Consider the following 18828-nt stretch of genomic DNA (forward strand, 5'->3'; position numbering starts at 1 on the left):
GATGCGACCTAAAGGCGAATCTCGGGCAGCCATTTCGGTTGTATTAAGAAACGGTTCCCTTCTTTTAATGAGGGGTTTGAATTGTCAAAAAGATTGGGAGCATTCCGTTCCCAAGGATTTCAACTCCTCATTAAAAGAAAGGGTAAACGTTACCTTTAGGTACATGGAGGACATAAGGCGGGGATACGCGAAGGAAAATCCCTCATGCGTGTGATTTTTTATAATAATAATGTGCTGTGATATGTTACTATGTCTATATATATATATATATTTAGTTAAATAAATGAGAAAGTATTAAATTCGAATATTTATTATTTAAATTCAAAGTATTATTTATAGGATGAGTTACATACACTTAGAGAAACCATTAGCTTACAGAATTGAAAACTTAAGTACAATTATTAAACATCTAATTTAACCAATAAGTTAAATAAAGTCTGCGAAATAATTATTGGCGAAATAATGATTCGAACCGTTGGATCTCATATGATAATGAACTTCGTAAAACATTAAACTATGGGTGTTATCATACAGACACTCGGCTAACTTACAAATATACATGGCCTTGAACATATAATGCATGGCCACCTCGTTTTTATCCTAATAGTTTTTCTAACTGCCTTGACAGTTTTATAAACCACAAACATGCACACATGGAGAGCTAAGTTTAGAACTCTTAAGTACTGGTAGGGACAATGAAATTCGTATCCCCCGTAGTAAAAGGTGCGAAATTTACATTCATCCTCATTGCGAGGATGGCAACTGCCTAACTGACAAATACTTGGGTTGGGCATTCCGTACATTTTGTGGGGGGAGAGATGCACATAATGTGCATAGATAGAATCCCCCTCGAATTCTCTCAATTTGAAATAATGAGTCCTATTATTTATGATACATGGAAACTGTCTAGCAAACATGTCGATTAATGTCCCTGGTAGGAGTTGGGCGGAGACAGTAACTTGTACAACGCTAAGTGCTTCAAACCTAAATTTATGTAAGGGGCATTAACGTATTGTAATGTGTAATATTCGCCGCAATCGTATAAATGAAATACTTCATTCGGTATGGGTTTTATTACTAAATCCCCCGTTTCTGAATCTATAGTACGTTCGGTTCTGCCGTAATCCTTATCCTGTCCGATGGCTTCGAATTTCCTAATTCGTCTTAAGTTCTTTCGTCTTACGTTAGATTCTACAATAGTGGGATCATTCTTTCTCGGATCCACATTACAGCGAATAGAGTCGGAAAACTCGTTCTGTGTATTACTAGTTTCAAAGGACGTTAAAGGTTCGACCCTGTTGTGGTAGAAAAACATATCCATAAATACAGGGGAAATTAACTGTCGCAAACTTATTTAAAGAAATTTATACTTACATTTTTCGGATCTGGATTGGTACTTCAAGGAAGGATGTAGAATGCCTTATCTTTAAACCGTCCTCGTCTTTTATACTTTAATGTCACGTGACTTTCTGACCATGTAAACATGGCGCACTTTTAGACCAATCACGTTCTTATAGTGAACATAGTGTTTAAACCACGTGTATTACAAGGGATATTTACCACGTTGTCGAATATGACGCTTAAGCCTAACATTAGCGTCTGATTCACTGACGCCATAGGAAGACACGTCATGTACGTATCACTGACATCACAACAGGATTGTTAGAAAAATGATTGATTCACTGGCGCCATAAGAAGAAAAGTGCTGTGGGCGCCATGTTTGATTCATTGACGTCATATTTACAGGTGCCATGTGCCAGATCTGGCACTGTCTGACGCCAGTGGGCTCATATCGGTATTCTCCATCTACTAATGTCCGAAAAATTTGGGCACTCTGATCTTTTCCACACTGTAGGACGAGTAATCATATCTTTGGTTAATAAAAACATAGTAAAGAAGTCGATATTGGATAAATGACAAATGTAATTTCTCGTGTTACCCTCTTAATTACAATTTTCATAATATACAAAATGAACAATAAAGTGACAGGACTACAGTACTACCATTGGTTTAGTTGCGTCTGTTAGCCCTAACCTCTTACAGGCTAAGCAAGCCCGGTCCGGCCCGATCAGGTTGGGCCAAGCCGGGCTTTCCACATTTGAAAATTTTCAAATTTTGGAAATTAAGGGGCCGGGACGATCTTGATTCTCCTTTAATCCAAAATTCAAATGAAAGAAGGGTTTAAAAAAACGGGGGTTTTTTTTTTTAAAAAAGCCCAGCCCACCGGGTTTTTCTGGGTTTAATTGGGTACTTAGTTTTTTTTGGGGTTTTTTATCTTTAGCAGTTGCGTGCATGGTAGAAATTTTCACTCAAAAGTAACTGCTTAATAAAAATTGCCTTAAAATGTTTCATTAAAAATAATACATATCATAGCCCCCTGTATAAGATAAGGCCTGGACATCGTTCTTCCGAAGGGGGCGGCAAGCTTAGTAGACGGGTGCGCGAAACACTCAATAGATGGCGCGAGATCCAACTTAATTTCAAGCGGGAATTTCAAAGGTCCAGTCAAAAATCACAAATGGTTTATTTAAAACTTGTATGGAACATTAATGTCACAAAGTTCATTTAAAACTTGTATGGAACATTAATGTCACAAAGTTTATTTAAAACTTGTATGGAACATTAATGTCACAAAGTTTATTTAAAACTTGTATGGAACATTAATGTCACAAAGTTTATTTAAAACTTGTATGGAACATTAATGTCACAAAGTTTATTTAAAACTTGTATGGAACATTAATGTCACAAAGTTTATTTAAAACTTGTAAGAAACAATATCACAAATGTTTATTTAAAAGTTGTAAGAAACAATATCACAAATGATTATTTGAAACTAGTGAGGAACATTAATATAAAATCTACATCTTTAAATGTTTTCTGGATGTCGGTTTTTTGTTAAATTTCTTAACAAATTCTTTTCTATCAGTAACATCTCTTGCCAAGTTGTACAACAGAGGTCTTACATACTTTGTTAACTATATGTCAGCTAACTCGCGATAATTACTGCAAGTGCATTTCAAAGCACTGCAAAAATAGGGATAAATGGCTTGCTTAAGATTGCTAAGTGTGTCTTTCCGAGGTAGAAATGGTATGGCTGATTTAACGAAATCTGTAACTGCTTACAACACGTTTATTAAATATCGAGTAGTATTTCATCTATCGGTCACAGCAGCCCTCAAAACCATCATCACGCTTAGAAATTGTGATGTAAAGGAAATTGAAAATCTAGACGCTACCATTTTTTGATGGAACAGTACCGTAAGTGGTATGAAATTCACGATGTATGCAATTTAAAACATGGATACTTTTACCGAAACACCAACAAATTGCCCTTTATTGATGTCAATGATGAGCAACTGGACTGGCTGACAGAAGAATTTTTAACCATTTTAAAAACAATACAAGAAAATGCAAAAAGAAAGATGGAACAATTTAGTGAAGAGACTGATTAAACCATCAAAGTTTGGCAATGCTGTAACAGAAACACATGCAGAAAATATAATCGATAACAGTTTCAGCAACGAAACATTTTTAGTAAAGCAACGGCCAAATGTCGCAGATGTGATTTCCAAACCGATTGAGGTGAATAAAGCATTGAAAAGGAAAACACAATATGTGTTTTATATACTTCGTCGTATGACCTTTTCGGATCCAAACTGTATGTTAATACATTTCAAATGATATATAACTAAAGTTTTATATAATTTATTATTCAGCCTTTTGTTTCAACTCCCTTAACAATAGTGCTGTAGCTTTTGTAGCCGGAAATATTTTTCGAATCACCGAGGAAAACACAGAATGCAGTAATTGTTTGGACAAATTAAACCAAGCTCGCTCAAATGCACCTATTTTAAGTTTAATTAGATTCCAGGATAATGGTGGTCTTAGATATCCTACTCGATATTTAATAAACGTGTTGTAAGCAGTTACAGATTTCGTTAAATCAGCCATACCATATCTACCTCGGAAAGACACACTTAGCAATCTTAAGCAAGCCATTTATCCCTATTTTTGCAGTGCTTTGAAATGCACTTGCAGTAATTATCGCTGACATATTGTTAACAAAGTATGTAAGACCTCTGTTGGACAACTTGGCAAAAGATGTTACTGATAGAAAAGAGTTTGTTAAGATATTTAACAACAAACCGATATCCAGAAAACTCTTAAAGTTGTAGATCTTGATATTAATGTTCCTCACTAGTTTCAAATAAACATTTGTGATATTGTTTCTTACAAGTTTTAAATAAACATTTGTGATATTGTTTCTTACAAGTTTTAAATAAACTTTGAGACATTAATGTTCCATACAAGTTTTAAATAAACCATTTGTGATTTTTGACTGGACATTTGAAATTCCCGCGTGAAATAAAGTTGGATCTGGCGCTTTCTACTAAGCTTGCCGCCCTCTTCGGAAGAACGATGTCCAGGCCTTATGTTATACAGGGGGCTATGGTCGGAGAGACTTAGTTTAAATTATCCATAAAATCTGAACCTAATTTTGAGTTTTAGAATCATTCAGAGATATTTCCTGGATGTTTCACTATACAGAATGACCATTTATAATTCGTAGAATAATCGAAAAAACCTCCAGAGTTTCCTTTTCACCCTCCCTTAAGAAACATTAGAAAAACCTCTAAGAAATATGTTTTCTTTTACAATACCATGTCTTCTATCTTCACTTTAAATTTTTATTAAAATTGAACTTACCGTTTTTATTCCCATTGAGATTTGATATAAAATATAACTGATTTGATACCCAGTCTAAACCGAGTACACATTTAGACTGTTGGGATAAATTTCCGTCCACCTCCACGAAAGGCCATCTCGAACAAAGGTATGGTATTCGATACAAAGGGTCAGGTGAAGTTTTCAACGACAACTATAATAAATAACAGCAAAGCAGTCTTTACGCATAGCGCCATTTTCGCCTGAAACTGAATCTCTCATTCGAGCTACCTTGCCGGTATTCCCCATCCCTTCTGGCTAATCCCAAGCGTCGTCCCCCGAACTAGCTCCCAGTAAGTCTCTATAGCATAAATAAGTATAGGCAGTATCAGACTTATGGAACATAGCTCATAAACTTATGGTTGTACTTCTTTCGTATTTTTCATAGCTAGAGAGCGAGGCCCAGGGGTTTACCAAAAGGCCACCTTTTTTTCCGTGACGTCAAAGATGTTTATCTTATACGTGCGTCACTGGTTTATCCCTGGACCCCAACTCCCGCGCTTTACAAAGTTGTTTCTAAAGATTACTCAAAAGTATAAAACTAGGTACGGTTTTAAAGAACTGTTTTCTAGTGGTTATATTTTTTCTTTTTTTACATGTGTTGTTGAAATTTAAGTGTTAAATATTTGAATTAGTTGAGTTGGATGAAATAGAAAAAATAAAAAAAATACAAAGAAATATAGCATAAATAAGTATCGGTAGTATCATACTTATGGAACATAGCTCATAAATTTATGGGTTTATTAATATTTTCTGGCATATTTTGTCAGTCTAAATAAATTAACTTGTTTGAGAACTTATGCTCCATTTAATATTTTATTTCGGTAATCTACATTTTCGAAGCAAACTCCGCAGGTGGTAGAGTTTCCTCCCGATGTTGGGGCTAATTTTTATGTCAGAAAGCAAATACTTTCTCTGAGCTATCATGGTGGAGACGGCGACGTCTTGAAAATTATAGACACGACGCCCGAGTCGCTAGGAATTCCGGGAGAAATCTAGACTTGCGTCCTCATTCAAAGGTCAACAGAGAGATTGTAGCAAGCTAGTTGGAGTTTTCGGTTTCTACTTCCGCGGTCGCTCATAAATGTTTTAATTAGGGCTTGCGGCGTGATAAATGACTATGCAAAAAAATTATAATCTCACCAAAAACATCTCTGTAAAAATATGCCAAGTTTTTTGGCCGTAAAAAGAAGTGAGATCTAAAATACGGCCAAGTTATTATCTCCAGGTGAACCAACATTTTATTCGACTTAAAACTTCTCAAGAATGTTTTTCTGACTTGGCCATTAGCATTTCAAAGATTCGTTTAATTCCAGATATGGATCGAAATTAAAATATTAAATCAAATTGGTTAAATATTCTTGATAAGCTTTTGTGGTTAAACTTGTAATTTCCGTTATTAACCTTCACAGGTGCAAAGAAGAAGGATGCAAGTTTGGAATGCTAATGGCCAAGTCAGAAAAACATTCTTGAGAAGTTTTAAGTCGAATAAAATGTTGGTTCACCTGGAGATAATAACTTGGCCGTATTTTAGATCTCACTTCTTTTTACGGCCAAACAACTTGGCATATTTTTACAGAGATGTTTTTGGTGAGATTTCACTCCTTTTTGTACGTGCATGTTCTTGTAGATTTATAGAAGTAGGATTATGAAGTGAAATAAACATTTGTACTTTTAGATTTTTATTTGTTCTTTCCAAGAGTTTTACTTGGCTTTGCCTTTTTCAACTTTTTGCATTCAACTTTCTTTTTTTTTCTCAGGCTGTGATAATTGTTAACCGTATTTCTATTCGAAGAACACAATATTGTGGCAAGTAACACTTTTAATCAACAGAATAGATTTAAGAAAAACTAAATGAATCAAAACACGCTTAGAACCATTTCAGACGAAATGAAAAGGAAATGAGTAAAAAATTTAATTACTAAAACATTATGTAAAAAACATGAATTTTGCAATAATACGAAAGAATCATATTAGTGAAAAATATTAATATTAAAAGACGAAAAAATTTAATTATAATGTCCTATTACGAGGGGATATAAATTTTAAAACCCCCATTTCAGGGGCTAACAGGGGAAAATTCCCGCTTTTGGGACTTTTTCCTTTCTTTGTATGCCAAGTCCTACTTGTATGCCAAATTTTATCATTCCCGCAACACCGGAAGTGCCCTAGAGGTTTAGATGATGACTCTAATTTTAAACCCCCATTTCAGGGGCTAAAAGGGGGAAACTCCCGCTTTTGGGACTTTTCCCTTTGCTTGTATGCTTAGTGGTACAAGTATGCCAAATTTCATCATTCTAGCACCACCGGAAATGCCCTAGAGGTTTAGATGATGACTCAAATTTTAAACCCCCATTTCAGGGGCTAAAAGGGGGAAACTCCCGCTTTTGGGACTTTTCCCTTTGCTTGTATGCTTAGTGGTACAAGTATGCCAAATTTCATCATTCTAGCACCACCGGAAATGCCCTAGAGGTTTAGATGATGACTCAAATTTTAAACCCCCATTTCAGGGACTAAAAGGGGGAAACTCCCGCTTTTGGGACTTTTCCCTTTGCTTGTATGCTTAGTGGTACAAGTATGCCAAATTTCATAATTCTAGCACCACCGGAAATGCCCTAGAGGTTTAGATGATGACTCTAATTTTAAACCCCCATTTCAGGGGCTTAAAAGGGGAAACTCCCGCTTTTGGGACTTTTCCCTTTGCTTGTATGCTTAGTGGTACAAGTATGCCAAATTTCATCATTCTAGCACCACCGGAAATGCCCTAGAGGTTTAGATGATGACTCTAATTTTAAACCCCCATTTCAGGGGCTTAAAAGGGGAAACTCCCGCTTTTGGAACTTTTCCCTTTGCTTGTATGCTTAGTGGTACAAGTATGCCAAATTTCATCATTCTAGCACCACCGGAAATGCCCTAGAGGTTTAGATGATGACTCTAATTTTAAACTCCCATTTCAGGGGCTAAAAGGGGGAAACTCCCGCTTTTGGGACTTTTCCCTTTGCTTGTATGCTTAGTGGTACAAGTATGCCAAATTTCATCATTCTAGCACCACCGGAAATGCCCTAGAGGTTTTGATGATGTGTCAGTCAGTCAGTCAGTCAGTAAGTCAGTCTCATAATGTGTCAATTTCACATAGGATTATCACAGAAACCAAATGAGTTAGAAAGCTGGAAGTTGGAGGAATTCTTAGGATTAACACTGTGCCCTTGAGGTGCAAATATGAGTGGTGTACTATTCCCCAGTACCGAGTTAAGAGGGGGTCAAAATGAGGCTGAAATGTTTCGGGTAAAGGATTGCTGGTAGTGCACGACAACTTGGCGGGTAATAGGGCCGGCTATAGGGAGGACTTACTCCTACGCTTCGCGGATGGGGTTACCCCAAAGCTAACTTCAGCTAAGGATCTTGAGAGGGCGGCTGATGTCCTTCAGTGCTCTATTATTGAATCCAATCACCGTAAATGCCCACTTAAGACCGCAAACCGCTCCAGGCTTGTTCCTTGGTCGAGTGAAGATCTTTGTCGGCTTCGGAAGTGTACTCGAAGGCTTTTTAATAAAGCCAAGCGTACGGGAGACTGGGCTAGTTATTGGCAGTCTCTTAATACCTACAACAAGGCCATTTGGGCTGCCAAGAGGAACCTTTAGTGAGCAAGTCCTTAATGTCCCGGCTACTGCAAAGGTCATGAATATTCTCGCGCATGATAATACGCATCGACTTGATACTATCAAGTTGCATGAGGGTGTGTACACTAAATCTGGGGCTGAGACTCTCAAGCATATGCTGGGGGTCCACTTTCCTGACTCTACTTTAATCAATCCAACGAGACCCGACTATCTCTACCCTGTGCTTCACAGGGCGAAGAGAAAGGACTAGCTTATAGCCAGGCAGGTTGTTACAACTCCTAAACTTCGGTGGGCTGTCAACTGTTTTGAGCCCTACAAGTCCCCGGGTCCCGATGGGGTCTCTTCAAGACCTGTTCATGAGGGTGCACAATATGCCTCTGGCATCGGTGCTAGGGAGGGAGCCCCCTCTTTCAATAATAAAAATAATACTTCGGCCACAAAATTTAGGACCGTTTCAGCCTAATTATTCCCTTCCCTACTAAGTTGTGGCGCTTACTTCGGCCACAAAATTTAGGACCGTTTCAGCCTAATTATTAACTCCCTACTGATCAATTAATTCTAGGCGTAATACCCCCGGAACTCCTTCTAAGCGAAATCTTATGACAGGCAGGCCTCTAAAAGCTCCTTAAACGGCGGGATCTACAACTGGCTGTTGAACTGCGGCATTTAATGCAGCTTCAACGGGGGCAATTGCTGGTGGGTCAACACGAGCTACTGGAAAGGGGTCAATTGCTGGTGGGTGAATACGAGCTACTGGAAAGGGGTCAACCACTTGTGGGTGAATACGAGCTACTGGAAAGGGGTCAACCGCTTGTGGGTAAATACGAGCTACTGGAAAGGGGTCAACCGCTTGTGGGTGAATACGAGCTACTGGAAAGGGGTCAACTGCTTGTGGGTGAATACGAGCTACTGGAAAGGGGTCAACTACTTGTGGGTGAAAACGAGCTAATGGAAAGGGGTCAACTGCTTGTGGGTGAATACGAGCTACTGCTACTGGCCTCACCGCCAAAGGCATTACCCATTTAATATTCGGGGGATCATCTTTCTCGCGATCTTCATCAATTTCACCTTGAGGACCGGGATTAACGCAATGTGCGGCTTGTCTCAAAAATAACAAAATGTCGCCATGTTCATTGAACTGATTCCTTGCACGGATAATTCGCCCGTTGTTCAGAAAGTGGTTTTGATTTCTACCGGTCCTTATCACATTTCCTAGCGTAGTTAAGTCTATGTAATCCGTTAATTGACTATCCTCAAGTAATATCAAATGCTCTGAAATAACAATAATTAGATTTTAACAAAAGGTAAACTACTAGGTGTAAATTGGTGTGGAACAAAATGGTGTTTATTTACCTAAATAATTCCAAAACGATGGATGGTTACCAACGAACGCTTTTTTCAATTGTGCATGGATAGACTCGACATCATTGTTAGTTCGCTTTTCCCTTCCATAAACTGATATTACAGCGGGGGAAACTGTATTAATCCTAGAGATGTGAAATTACCGTAATTTTTAAAAACGGTAATTTACCGGGTAAATTACCGATAAATTACCGGTAATTTACCGATTGAAATTCAGGGAAAACAAAAATTACCGTTCAGCCAGTAATTTTTATTTCCCCGTACTTACAATCCATTACTTTAAACAACGTTTAATTGTGAGCAATATCTTGACTGCTTTACACGTATTTGCGAATATTGCTACCAATACGGCAGCCGTGGCCTTTCTGATCTGATTTCTAACTAAAAATTTATTAAAAGACCAGTTTCTAGGTCAATTTTGTAAGTACTGACTAGCGAATAGTGCCTGGTGAGTCATTTTGGAAGTAAACACAGAAATAATTGATCATTTAAGAGTAAAATGAACATTTAATGCGTAGTCAAAATGTTTGGTAATTTACCACGGTAATTTACAATGGTAATTTACCGGTAAATTACCATTGTAAAATTACGGTAAGATATAAAACGGTAATTTACGCGGTATTTGGTAAATAACCGACTCACATCTCTAGATTTGTGAATTTTAACAAGGCTAACATAGATCCAAACTCAAACGTCCACGAAAATACCGTGGTAAAACAGGTGGCAACCCTAACTAATGTTGCTCAAATTAATGACGGGAGAAATGTAGTATTATTGCAAACTGCATTGGCCATAACAAAAAATCCGTCCAACAAAAATGAAGGTTTAGCTAGAATCCTCCTTGATGGGGGGAGCCAACAAAGTTTCATAAAAGAAAGCTTGTCCAGAAAATTGGAGTTACCCGTGGTGGATGAGTTTTGGAAATCAAAAGCTCGTAGAGAAAAAATGCCGTAGGGTCAAGGTTATTTTAGAAAATCAAAAATGCAACACCAAGAAATCCCCTTTATGTAATTCGGTTACAACAATTAACAGCGAAGAGCTGATTAGAGCCATGAAAAGCAAAGGTCTCCAGATGATTCTACGGGATGGAAAAATGAAAATTCAGAAATAGACATTTTGATATAGGGGATTTGTATTGGACAATTTGTACCACCAACCTAGAAAGATTAAGTCCCTCTTTGGTCGCTATGGAAACCACGTTTGGATGGGCATTGCAGGGACCCACGAAATTAGGAAAAAACGAAGCGACTTCGGGGGTAGTAATGTTCGCTGGGATAAAAGAATTAAACGCGACAGTACAACATTTCTGGGAACTAGAAGGAATAGGCATAAAAAGTAAGGAAGTCACAGAAAATTTGGATGACGCCATTGTAGAAACTTTTCTGAAAGATATAGAGTTCAAAAATGGAAGGTATGAGGTAAAATATCCATGGAAGGTGGATAAAGAACGGCTCCATGACAACAAAAACGTTGCCCGAAAAAGATTAACGGGGCTGATAAGAAAATTGCAGAAAGATCCCGTGTACTATAGGGAATACAAAAACGTCATAAACGACCAATTAAAAAACAATATTGTAGAAATTGTCCCAGAAAAAGAAAAAGAGTTAAAGAAACCTGGAACCTTTCACATGCCCCAGAGAAAACGTCTCTACCACCAAACTAAGAGTGGTACTAGATGGATCCTCCCATGCTACAAACTGCCCTTCGTTAAACGATTGTCTAGCGCCCGGGCCAAACCTCAATCCCGATCTTCATCTCTTACTACTGAGATTTCGAAAAAATGAAATTGCGATTGTCTCGGATATTAAGCAAGCATATTTGCAAGTTTCCTTAAACAAAAATGACAAAGACGCTGTAAGATTCTTGTGGGTGAAAGAGAAGAACGGGGTTATAGAGCCAAGCGAACACGTTACACTTAGAATGACTAGAGTACCCTTTAGGGTGACAAGCTCCCCCTTCCTTTTAGCGTGCACAATAAAGCACAACTTGCAAACTAATAGTCAGGTTAACCAGTTAGTAGCAGAAAAATTGAACAACGACTTGTACGTCGATGATCTCACAACTGGGGAGGGCAGGGTTGGCAAAAATTGAGTTTTTTTTTAAAAAAACAAAAGTTGTGTTTTTTATTGTTTAAAACACGATTTGTTGTTTTAAACTGTTTTTTAAACAAGTAGAAAAAAACAGTAAAAACACAAAAAAAACCTAGTTTTAAACATGTTTAAAATCAATCTTGCAGAACTAATAGCCTATATATTATACATCGCGGCTCTCCATTTAAGCCACTACTCCTGCTAGCGCAATGCGCTTTTTTTCACAGCCTGCTTGATAAAACAAAATGGTCTTGGTTTGGACCAAGACAGAAAAAACAAACGATGAGAGTGACGTTTATCAATTGTCTGAAGATCCGATATTGCGATTTTTCTTTATTTATATTAATTTATTCCTTAATCACAATTTAATTCAATCAACTTATTTAATTGTTAATCGATTAATTCCCTCCAAATTAATTGAAAAATAACATATTTGAGCTTTTTCAAGAACAAATTAGATTTTCCGAAATTATTTTATGATATTAATTATTTTGAAGGGAGTGCGTGTTAAGCGATCAATACAGAATATGTGAAATATTCTACTGACTGTTTAATAAGAGCAAGAGCTCCTTAAATTTAGAATTTCAAGGTGTAAGAAATTGTCCGTGTGGAATTAGAACCAGGGACCACTTGAACCCAAAGCGAGTATCATACAGCTTGACCAACGGACCACGAACACGTATTGAGAAGAAAAACACGAAAAGACGAAATCAAGAGCTCCTAAAATTTAGAATTTGAAGGTGTAAGAAAGGGTCCTTGCCAGGGTTGGCAAAAATGTTGTAAAAAAAGTTGTGTTTTTATTGTTTAAAACACGATTTAAAATTAGATTTTCCGAAAACATTTTATCATGAAATTAATTATTTAAAAGGGAGTACGTGTTGAGAGATTAAATTTGAATACTTGAAATGTTCTACTGACTGTTTAAAAAGAGCAAGAGATCTTTTCAAAACTAAAATGTAATTTTTTAATAGCGCACACAAAATGAGGGTGATGGGTAAAATTGTTCATTTAACCCCAAATGTCGAAATGCTTGATTTCTTTTGTGGCCACTATTAAGCAATTTTCGCTTCCATACTGCAGAGTTTCTTGGTCAGAACTCATACATTTGATACTTCACCACCCCTTTCTACTTTGTTGGCGCTTCAGGTTTTCCGTTTACGGATTAAGCGTTTTAATTTTAGCACTGTCAAGGGCCTGGCTTTAAATATTACGCGTAATCACTTTAGAATTGTAAAATGTACCAACAGTGTAGAAAAACGTTGTTCCTTTACCTTAGGTAGACGACAAAATATGTTATTCTTAATCAAATTATTGAATATCAGTCTTCAATACAGAATGGTAACGGATAAATCAACTGGTAGGGTTTCCAAACAATTAAACACCCATATGAAACAGTCAAATTATTGCAAGGTTTTGACTGAAGCTTATAATTTCTATTATTATTCTATTATTTTCGCTCATTTTCAAATAAAACGAGTTAAAAATATTCGAAATTCCTCTCCATAAAAAAACATGTTTTAAACTGTTTGTTTAAAACGTTTTAAACAAATTAATGTTTTTTTTTCATGGCTGTTTAAAACAAGTTTTAAACCAAAGTTTAAAACAATTTGTTTAAAACTTGCCAACCCTGGGGGAGGGTACCGTAAAAGGGGCTTTTGACCTCTCGCTGGGCGCGGCAAACACAATCAAAATAGCAGGCATGGAGTTCCGTAAATAGAATACAAACTCTGAGAATTTAAGAAAGTTATGGGAGGATTACTCAAAACACAACGAAGCGGAAAAATTTGAAACCCAATCAAGTGATAGCGAGTCAAAAGTGCTCGGTAAGAAATGGGATCCAAAGTCTGACACTTTTTCTTACGACTTGACAAACTTAATAAAAGCGGCAGGTGACCTAAAGCAAACAAACCGCCACGCCTTGAGCTTGGTTTCGCAAATTTTTGATCCTATCGGCCTTTTGGCTGCGTTCACTATACGCGCTAAGATGCTCTTGCAAAAAGTTTGGGAGTCCAACGTAGGGTGGGATGAAAATCTTAAGGCCTGGGTTCTAGAATTACTCTCTCTGCATGAAATAAAAATAAACCGCTATTACTTTTGTCAAGCAACTGGCAAAGTTAAAACTATAGAATTGCATTGCTTTTGTGACGCTTCACCAAAGGCTTACGCCACCGCAATATATGTTAGGTTTATAACTGAGGAAAATAAAATAGAGACTGCACTGGTCACAGCTAAATCTAGGGTTGCACATCTGAAATTCGGGAAATCGAAAAGCAAGAAATCCAAAGATGGGTCTCCTAGCATAAAAACAAATACCAGGGTTGGCACGCTGGTATCCAGTCCGGTTTTATCCATCTGGATTAAACCGGTTTAAACCACGTTGAAAAATCCAGTGGATTTTTCCAAAAAAAATTATAATATAGGCACCATAAAGTGAGATGGAAGAAAAGGTTTGACCCACACCTCTTTATTTCATCGAAATGGTCGATTCCCATATATTGTGGGTTAGTTTGACGCGCCCTCCTCTCACTGCCCCACCCGAAACTCGTGAGACTGAGTTGAATTTTTCGCAACGCTAAATTGTTGGGTCGGACCGCGCATTTAGAAAAATATTTATCAGAACCTGCCCTATTGAACAACATAAAAAAGCCTAAACGGGCCCGACCCTGCCCTATTGAAGATAATAAAAATGTCTACCCGGGCCCGACCCTGCCCTATTGAAGGTAATAAAAATGTCTACCCGGGCCCGACCCTGCCCTATTGAAGGTAATAAAAAAAATGTCTACCCGGGCCCGACCCTGCACTATTGAAGGTAATAAAAAATGTCTACCCGGGCCCGACCCTGCCCTATTGAAGGTAATAAAAATGTCTACCCGGGCCCGACCCTGCCCTATTGAAGGTAATAAAAAATGTCTACCCGGGCCCGACCCTGCCCTATTGAAGGTAATAATAAATGTCTACCCGGGCCCGACCCTGCTCTATTGAAGATAATAAAGATGTGTACCCGGGTAGATGGATGATAACCCTGCCCGACCCGACCAGCAAAACGTTTTAAATAGTTTTCGACCCGATATGGGTCGGGTTGGATTGAAAAATCCCTATAAAATCAGGGGCCCTACTCATCTCTAAGGGAAATGTCTATAGTTTTATCAACTTTATCAGACGGCCTAGCAAAAGACAACTAGAGCACTAAATGTAAATAGAAGTGCTAAAATTAAGCACTAGAGAGTAGTTTTAAAAAAAAGCTGGATAAATCCAATAAAATCCGGTTTAAACCAGCAAAAAACCATACCAGTGGCTTTTTCAAGAAAAATCCGGATTTTTACCAACCCCAACAAATACACCCTTAAAAGAAAACGTTGGATTAACTCTTCCCAGGCTGGAGCTAGCGACATGTCTTTTGGGGGCTAGGTTAACTAACTTCATAAACAAGTTGGGAAAACCAAAATATTACCTCTCCGAGTCAAGAGGTCTACTACTACAAACTTATTTACCTAGATATGGAATTATTTCTCTTTTTTGAAGTAAAAATTTACGAAATATTGAAGCAGTATTCCAAGCATAGCGAATAATACAGTAAAGCAGACGACATTTTACATCCAATAGAGTAATGGCACCTACTTGCCTTTGACTGTATTAAGCTCTATGGGTAGTTAACAGGAGTGCCACTACTCTATAAGGATAAATCTTGGACACATGGAAATAAGTCAATGGGGAAAAGATCAGGAAATGAAGTCTACGCTGTTTACCGTATATTCTGATAGCTACATTCACAACTGGTTTGCAGTGTAAACACTATCGTCTCGTCTCACCTCAACAATATTCTTAGTTTGCCAACACCAAAGTTAAATTGTAGCTAGACGCACTAATAGTCAATCTCACCAAAAACATCTCTGTAAAAATATGCCAAGTTGTTTGGCCGTAAAAAGAAGTGAGATCTAAAATACGGCCAAGTTATTATCTCCAGGTGAACCAACATTTTATTCGACTTAAAACTTCTCAAGAATGTTTTTCTGACTTGGCCATTAGCATTTCAAAGATTCGTTTAATTCCAGATATGGATCGAAATTAAAATATTAAATCAAATTGGTTAAATATTCTTGATAAGCTTTTGTGGTTAAACTTGTAATTTCCGTTATTAACCTTCACGGGTGCAAAGAAGAAGGATGCAAGTTTGGAATGCTAATGGCCAAGTCAGAAAAACATTCTTGAGAAGTTTTAAGTCGAATAAAATGTTGGTTCACCTGGAGATAATAACTTGGCCGTATTTTAGATCTCACTTCTTTTTACGGCCAAACAACTTGGCATATTTTTACAGAGATGTTTTTGGTGAGATTTCACTCCTTTTTGTACGTGCATGTTCTTGTAGATTTATAGAAGTAGGATTATGAAGTGAAATAAACATTTGTACTTTTAGATTTTTATTTGTTCTTTCCAAGAGTTTTACTTGGCTTTGCCTTTTTCAACTTTTTTGCATTCAACTTTCTTTTTTTTTCTCAGGCTGTGATAATTGTTAACCGTATTTCTATTCGAAGAACACAATATTGTGGCAAGTAACACTTTTAATCAACAGAATAGATTTAAGAAAAACTAAATTAATCAAAACACGCTTAGAACCATTTCAGACGAAATGAAAAGGAAATGAGTAAAAAATTTAATTACTAAAACATTATGTAAAAAACATAAATTTTGCAATAATACGAAAGAATCATATTAGTAAAAAATATTAATATTAAAAGACGAAAAAATTGAATTATAATGTCCTATTACGAGGGGATATAAATTATAAAACCCCCATTTCAGGGGCTAACAGGGGAAAATTCCCGCTTTTGGGACTTTTTCCTTTCTTTGTATGCTAAGTCCTACTTGTATGCCAAATTTTATCATTCCCGCAACACCGGAAGTGCCCTAGAGGTTTAGATGATGACTCTAATTTTAAACCCCCATTTCAGGGGCTAAAAGGGGGAAACTCCCGCTTTTGGGACTTTTCCCTTTGCTTGTATGCTTAGTGGTACAAGTATGCCAAATTTCATCATTCTAGCACCACCGAAAATGCCCTAGAGGTTTAGATGATGACTCTAATTTTAAACCCCCATTTCAGGGGCTAAAAGGGGGAAACTCCCGCTTTTGGGACTTTTCCCTTTGCTTGTATGCTTAATGGTACAAGTATGCCAAATTTCATCATTCTAGCACCACCGGAAATGCCCTAGAGGTTTAGATGATGACTCTAATTTTAAACCCCCATTTCAGGGGCTAAAAGGGGGAAACTCCCGCTTTTGGGACTTTTCCCTTTGCTTGTATGCTTAGTGGTACAAGTATGCCAAATTTCATCATTCTAGCACCACCGGAAATGCCCTAGAGGTTTAGATGATGACTCTAATTTTAAACCCCCATTTCAGGGGCTAAAAGGGGGAAACTCCCGCTTTTGGGACTTTTCCCTTTGCTTGTATGCTTAGTGGTACAAGTATGCCAAATTTCATCATTCTAGCACCACCGGAAATGAGCTAGAGGTTTAGATGATGACTCTAATTTTAAACCCCCATTTCAGGGGCTAAAAGGGGGAAACTCCCGCTTTTGGGACTTTTCCCTTTGCTTGTATGCTTAGTGGTACAAGTATGCCAAATTTCATCATTCTAGCACCACCGGAAATGCCCTAGAGGTTTTGATGATGTGTCAGTCAGTCAGTCAGTCAGTCAGTCAGTCTCATAATGTGTCATTTTCACATAGGATTATCACAGAAACCAAATGAGTTAGAAAGCTGGAAGTTGGATGACTTCCTTGGATTAACACTGTGCCCTTGAGGTGCAAATATGAGTGGTGTACTATTCCCCAGTACCGAGTTAAGAGGGGGTTAAAATGAGGCTGAAATGTTTCGGGTAAAGGATTGCTGGTAGTGCACGACAACTTGGCGGGTGCACTGCCGTGCACCCAGATGCGCACCATAAAGAGAATAAAAAGTCTGTAGCTACTACCCGTTTACCATTAGCCCTTCTACTATTCTAATTGCCACCATGATCTTTTCTTCTATTATAAAATCTTAACTGGATTATTTAATAGTGTATTTAACTTTCGGCTCACTCTGAACCGCTGATGTCTCTTCATTTCAGACACGAAAATCAAAGCCCAAAAGTTTACTTCACCTCAGGCCTCAATTATCTAGTCTTTGTTTCACTAAGCCTATTGCTTATGATACTTAATATACCCGCGAGAGTCTAGGTCTTAGTTTTCTTCATGATATCACTAAACCAAGGATTGTTCTATATACAGATGTAGTATAGCTTAAGTAATATATAAACAGCCATTTCAAATAACATTATTAAAAAAAATCTTTGGAATATCAAAATGAAACAGAGCTTTAAAGCTACAAAAGTACTAAATGCATCATAATTACGAAAAATACTTACACATATTCACTTTATATTATGGAAAAAGGGAATATTAAGGTTCTGTATGATTTCTTAACACATCAACACAAGGCTAACTGCTAACGCGACGCACTAGTGTAACAATGGACGGACACACACAGACAAAAACATAGACTGCTTTTAAACTCTTTCCGTATAAATTTTGAGTTGAGAAACAAGATTATCTTTAATATTTAAATAAATATAATTATTTTTAATTATTTTAATCTTCAATAATTAACATTAATAATAGTTAAATCGTTTAAATAAAGTTATACCTATTATCATCTCAAACTTTGCTAATATTGACGTTTAAAGTGAAGGGTACCCCTCTTGCCCGCTTTCTTCAAATTTTGGGGTATATATACGATTCGTTTCCATTTTATTAGTAAGGAAAAAGCGCAATTGCGAAAACCTTTGGTGGCGATCCCACCTTAGGGAGGCTAGACGTTTCTCGTAACCCTAGCTGATCGCCGCGTATATCCTAAAACCAAACGATGATAATGGAGTAGAAGCCAATGGGACAGATTGGTGTCTATGTGGAATAGACGGAAGACCAGTAGATGGTGGTGTTTAGAAGCCAGAATGTACAGGCTGGTGTCCAAGTGGGATGGACAAAGACCAGAAGAT

At 37.3% G+C, this 18828-nt stretch overlaps 1 protein-coding gene across 1 annotated transcript; it reads left to right on the top strand.

Annotated features, from left to right (window-relative positions):
* Positions 1–10894: 10894 nt before the first annotated feature.
* On the top strand, positions 10895–11798 carry LOC149672250 (uncharacterized). The gene is made up of 3 exons (XM_089840149.1): positions 10895–11118; positions 11191–11375; positions 11431–11798. The coding sequence occupies exons 1-3, from the start codon at positions 10895–10897 to the stop codon at positions 11796–11798; spliced, it is 777 nt and encodes a 258-aa protein (XP_089696275.1).
* The last annotated feature ends 7030 nt before the right edge of the window (positions 11799–18828 follow it).

This window comes from Phalangium opilio, unplaced genomic scaffold (genome assembly GCF_054372755.1).
Source record: "Phalangium opilio isolate 3A_F unplaced genomic scaffold, DU_Popi_V2 ptg000053l_1, whole genome shotgun sequence".
NCBI classification, from domain to species: domain Eukaryota; kingdom Metazoa; phylum Arthropoda; class Arachnida; order Opiliones; family Phalangiidae; genus Phalangium; species Phalangium opilio.

Excerpts from the sequence above, each read along its gene's own strand:
- LOC149672250 (XM_089840149.1), top strand. The coding sequence starts at position 10,895 with ATGGAAACCACGTTTGGATGGGCATTGCAGGGACCCACGAAATTAGGA. Across the intron at positions 11,119-11,190 it reads ATAGAGTTCAAAAATGGAAG|ATTAACGGGGCTGATAAGAA; the intron begins GTATGAGGTAAA and ends TGCCCGAAAAAG. Across the intron at positions 11,376-11,430 it reads CTACCACCAAACTAAGAGTG|CGCCCGGGCCAAACCTCAAT; the intron begins GTACTAGATGGA and ends ACGATTGTCTAG.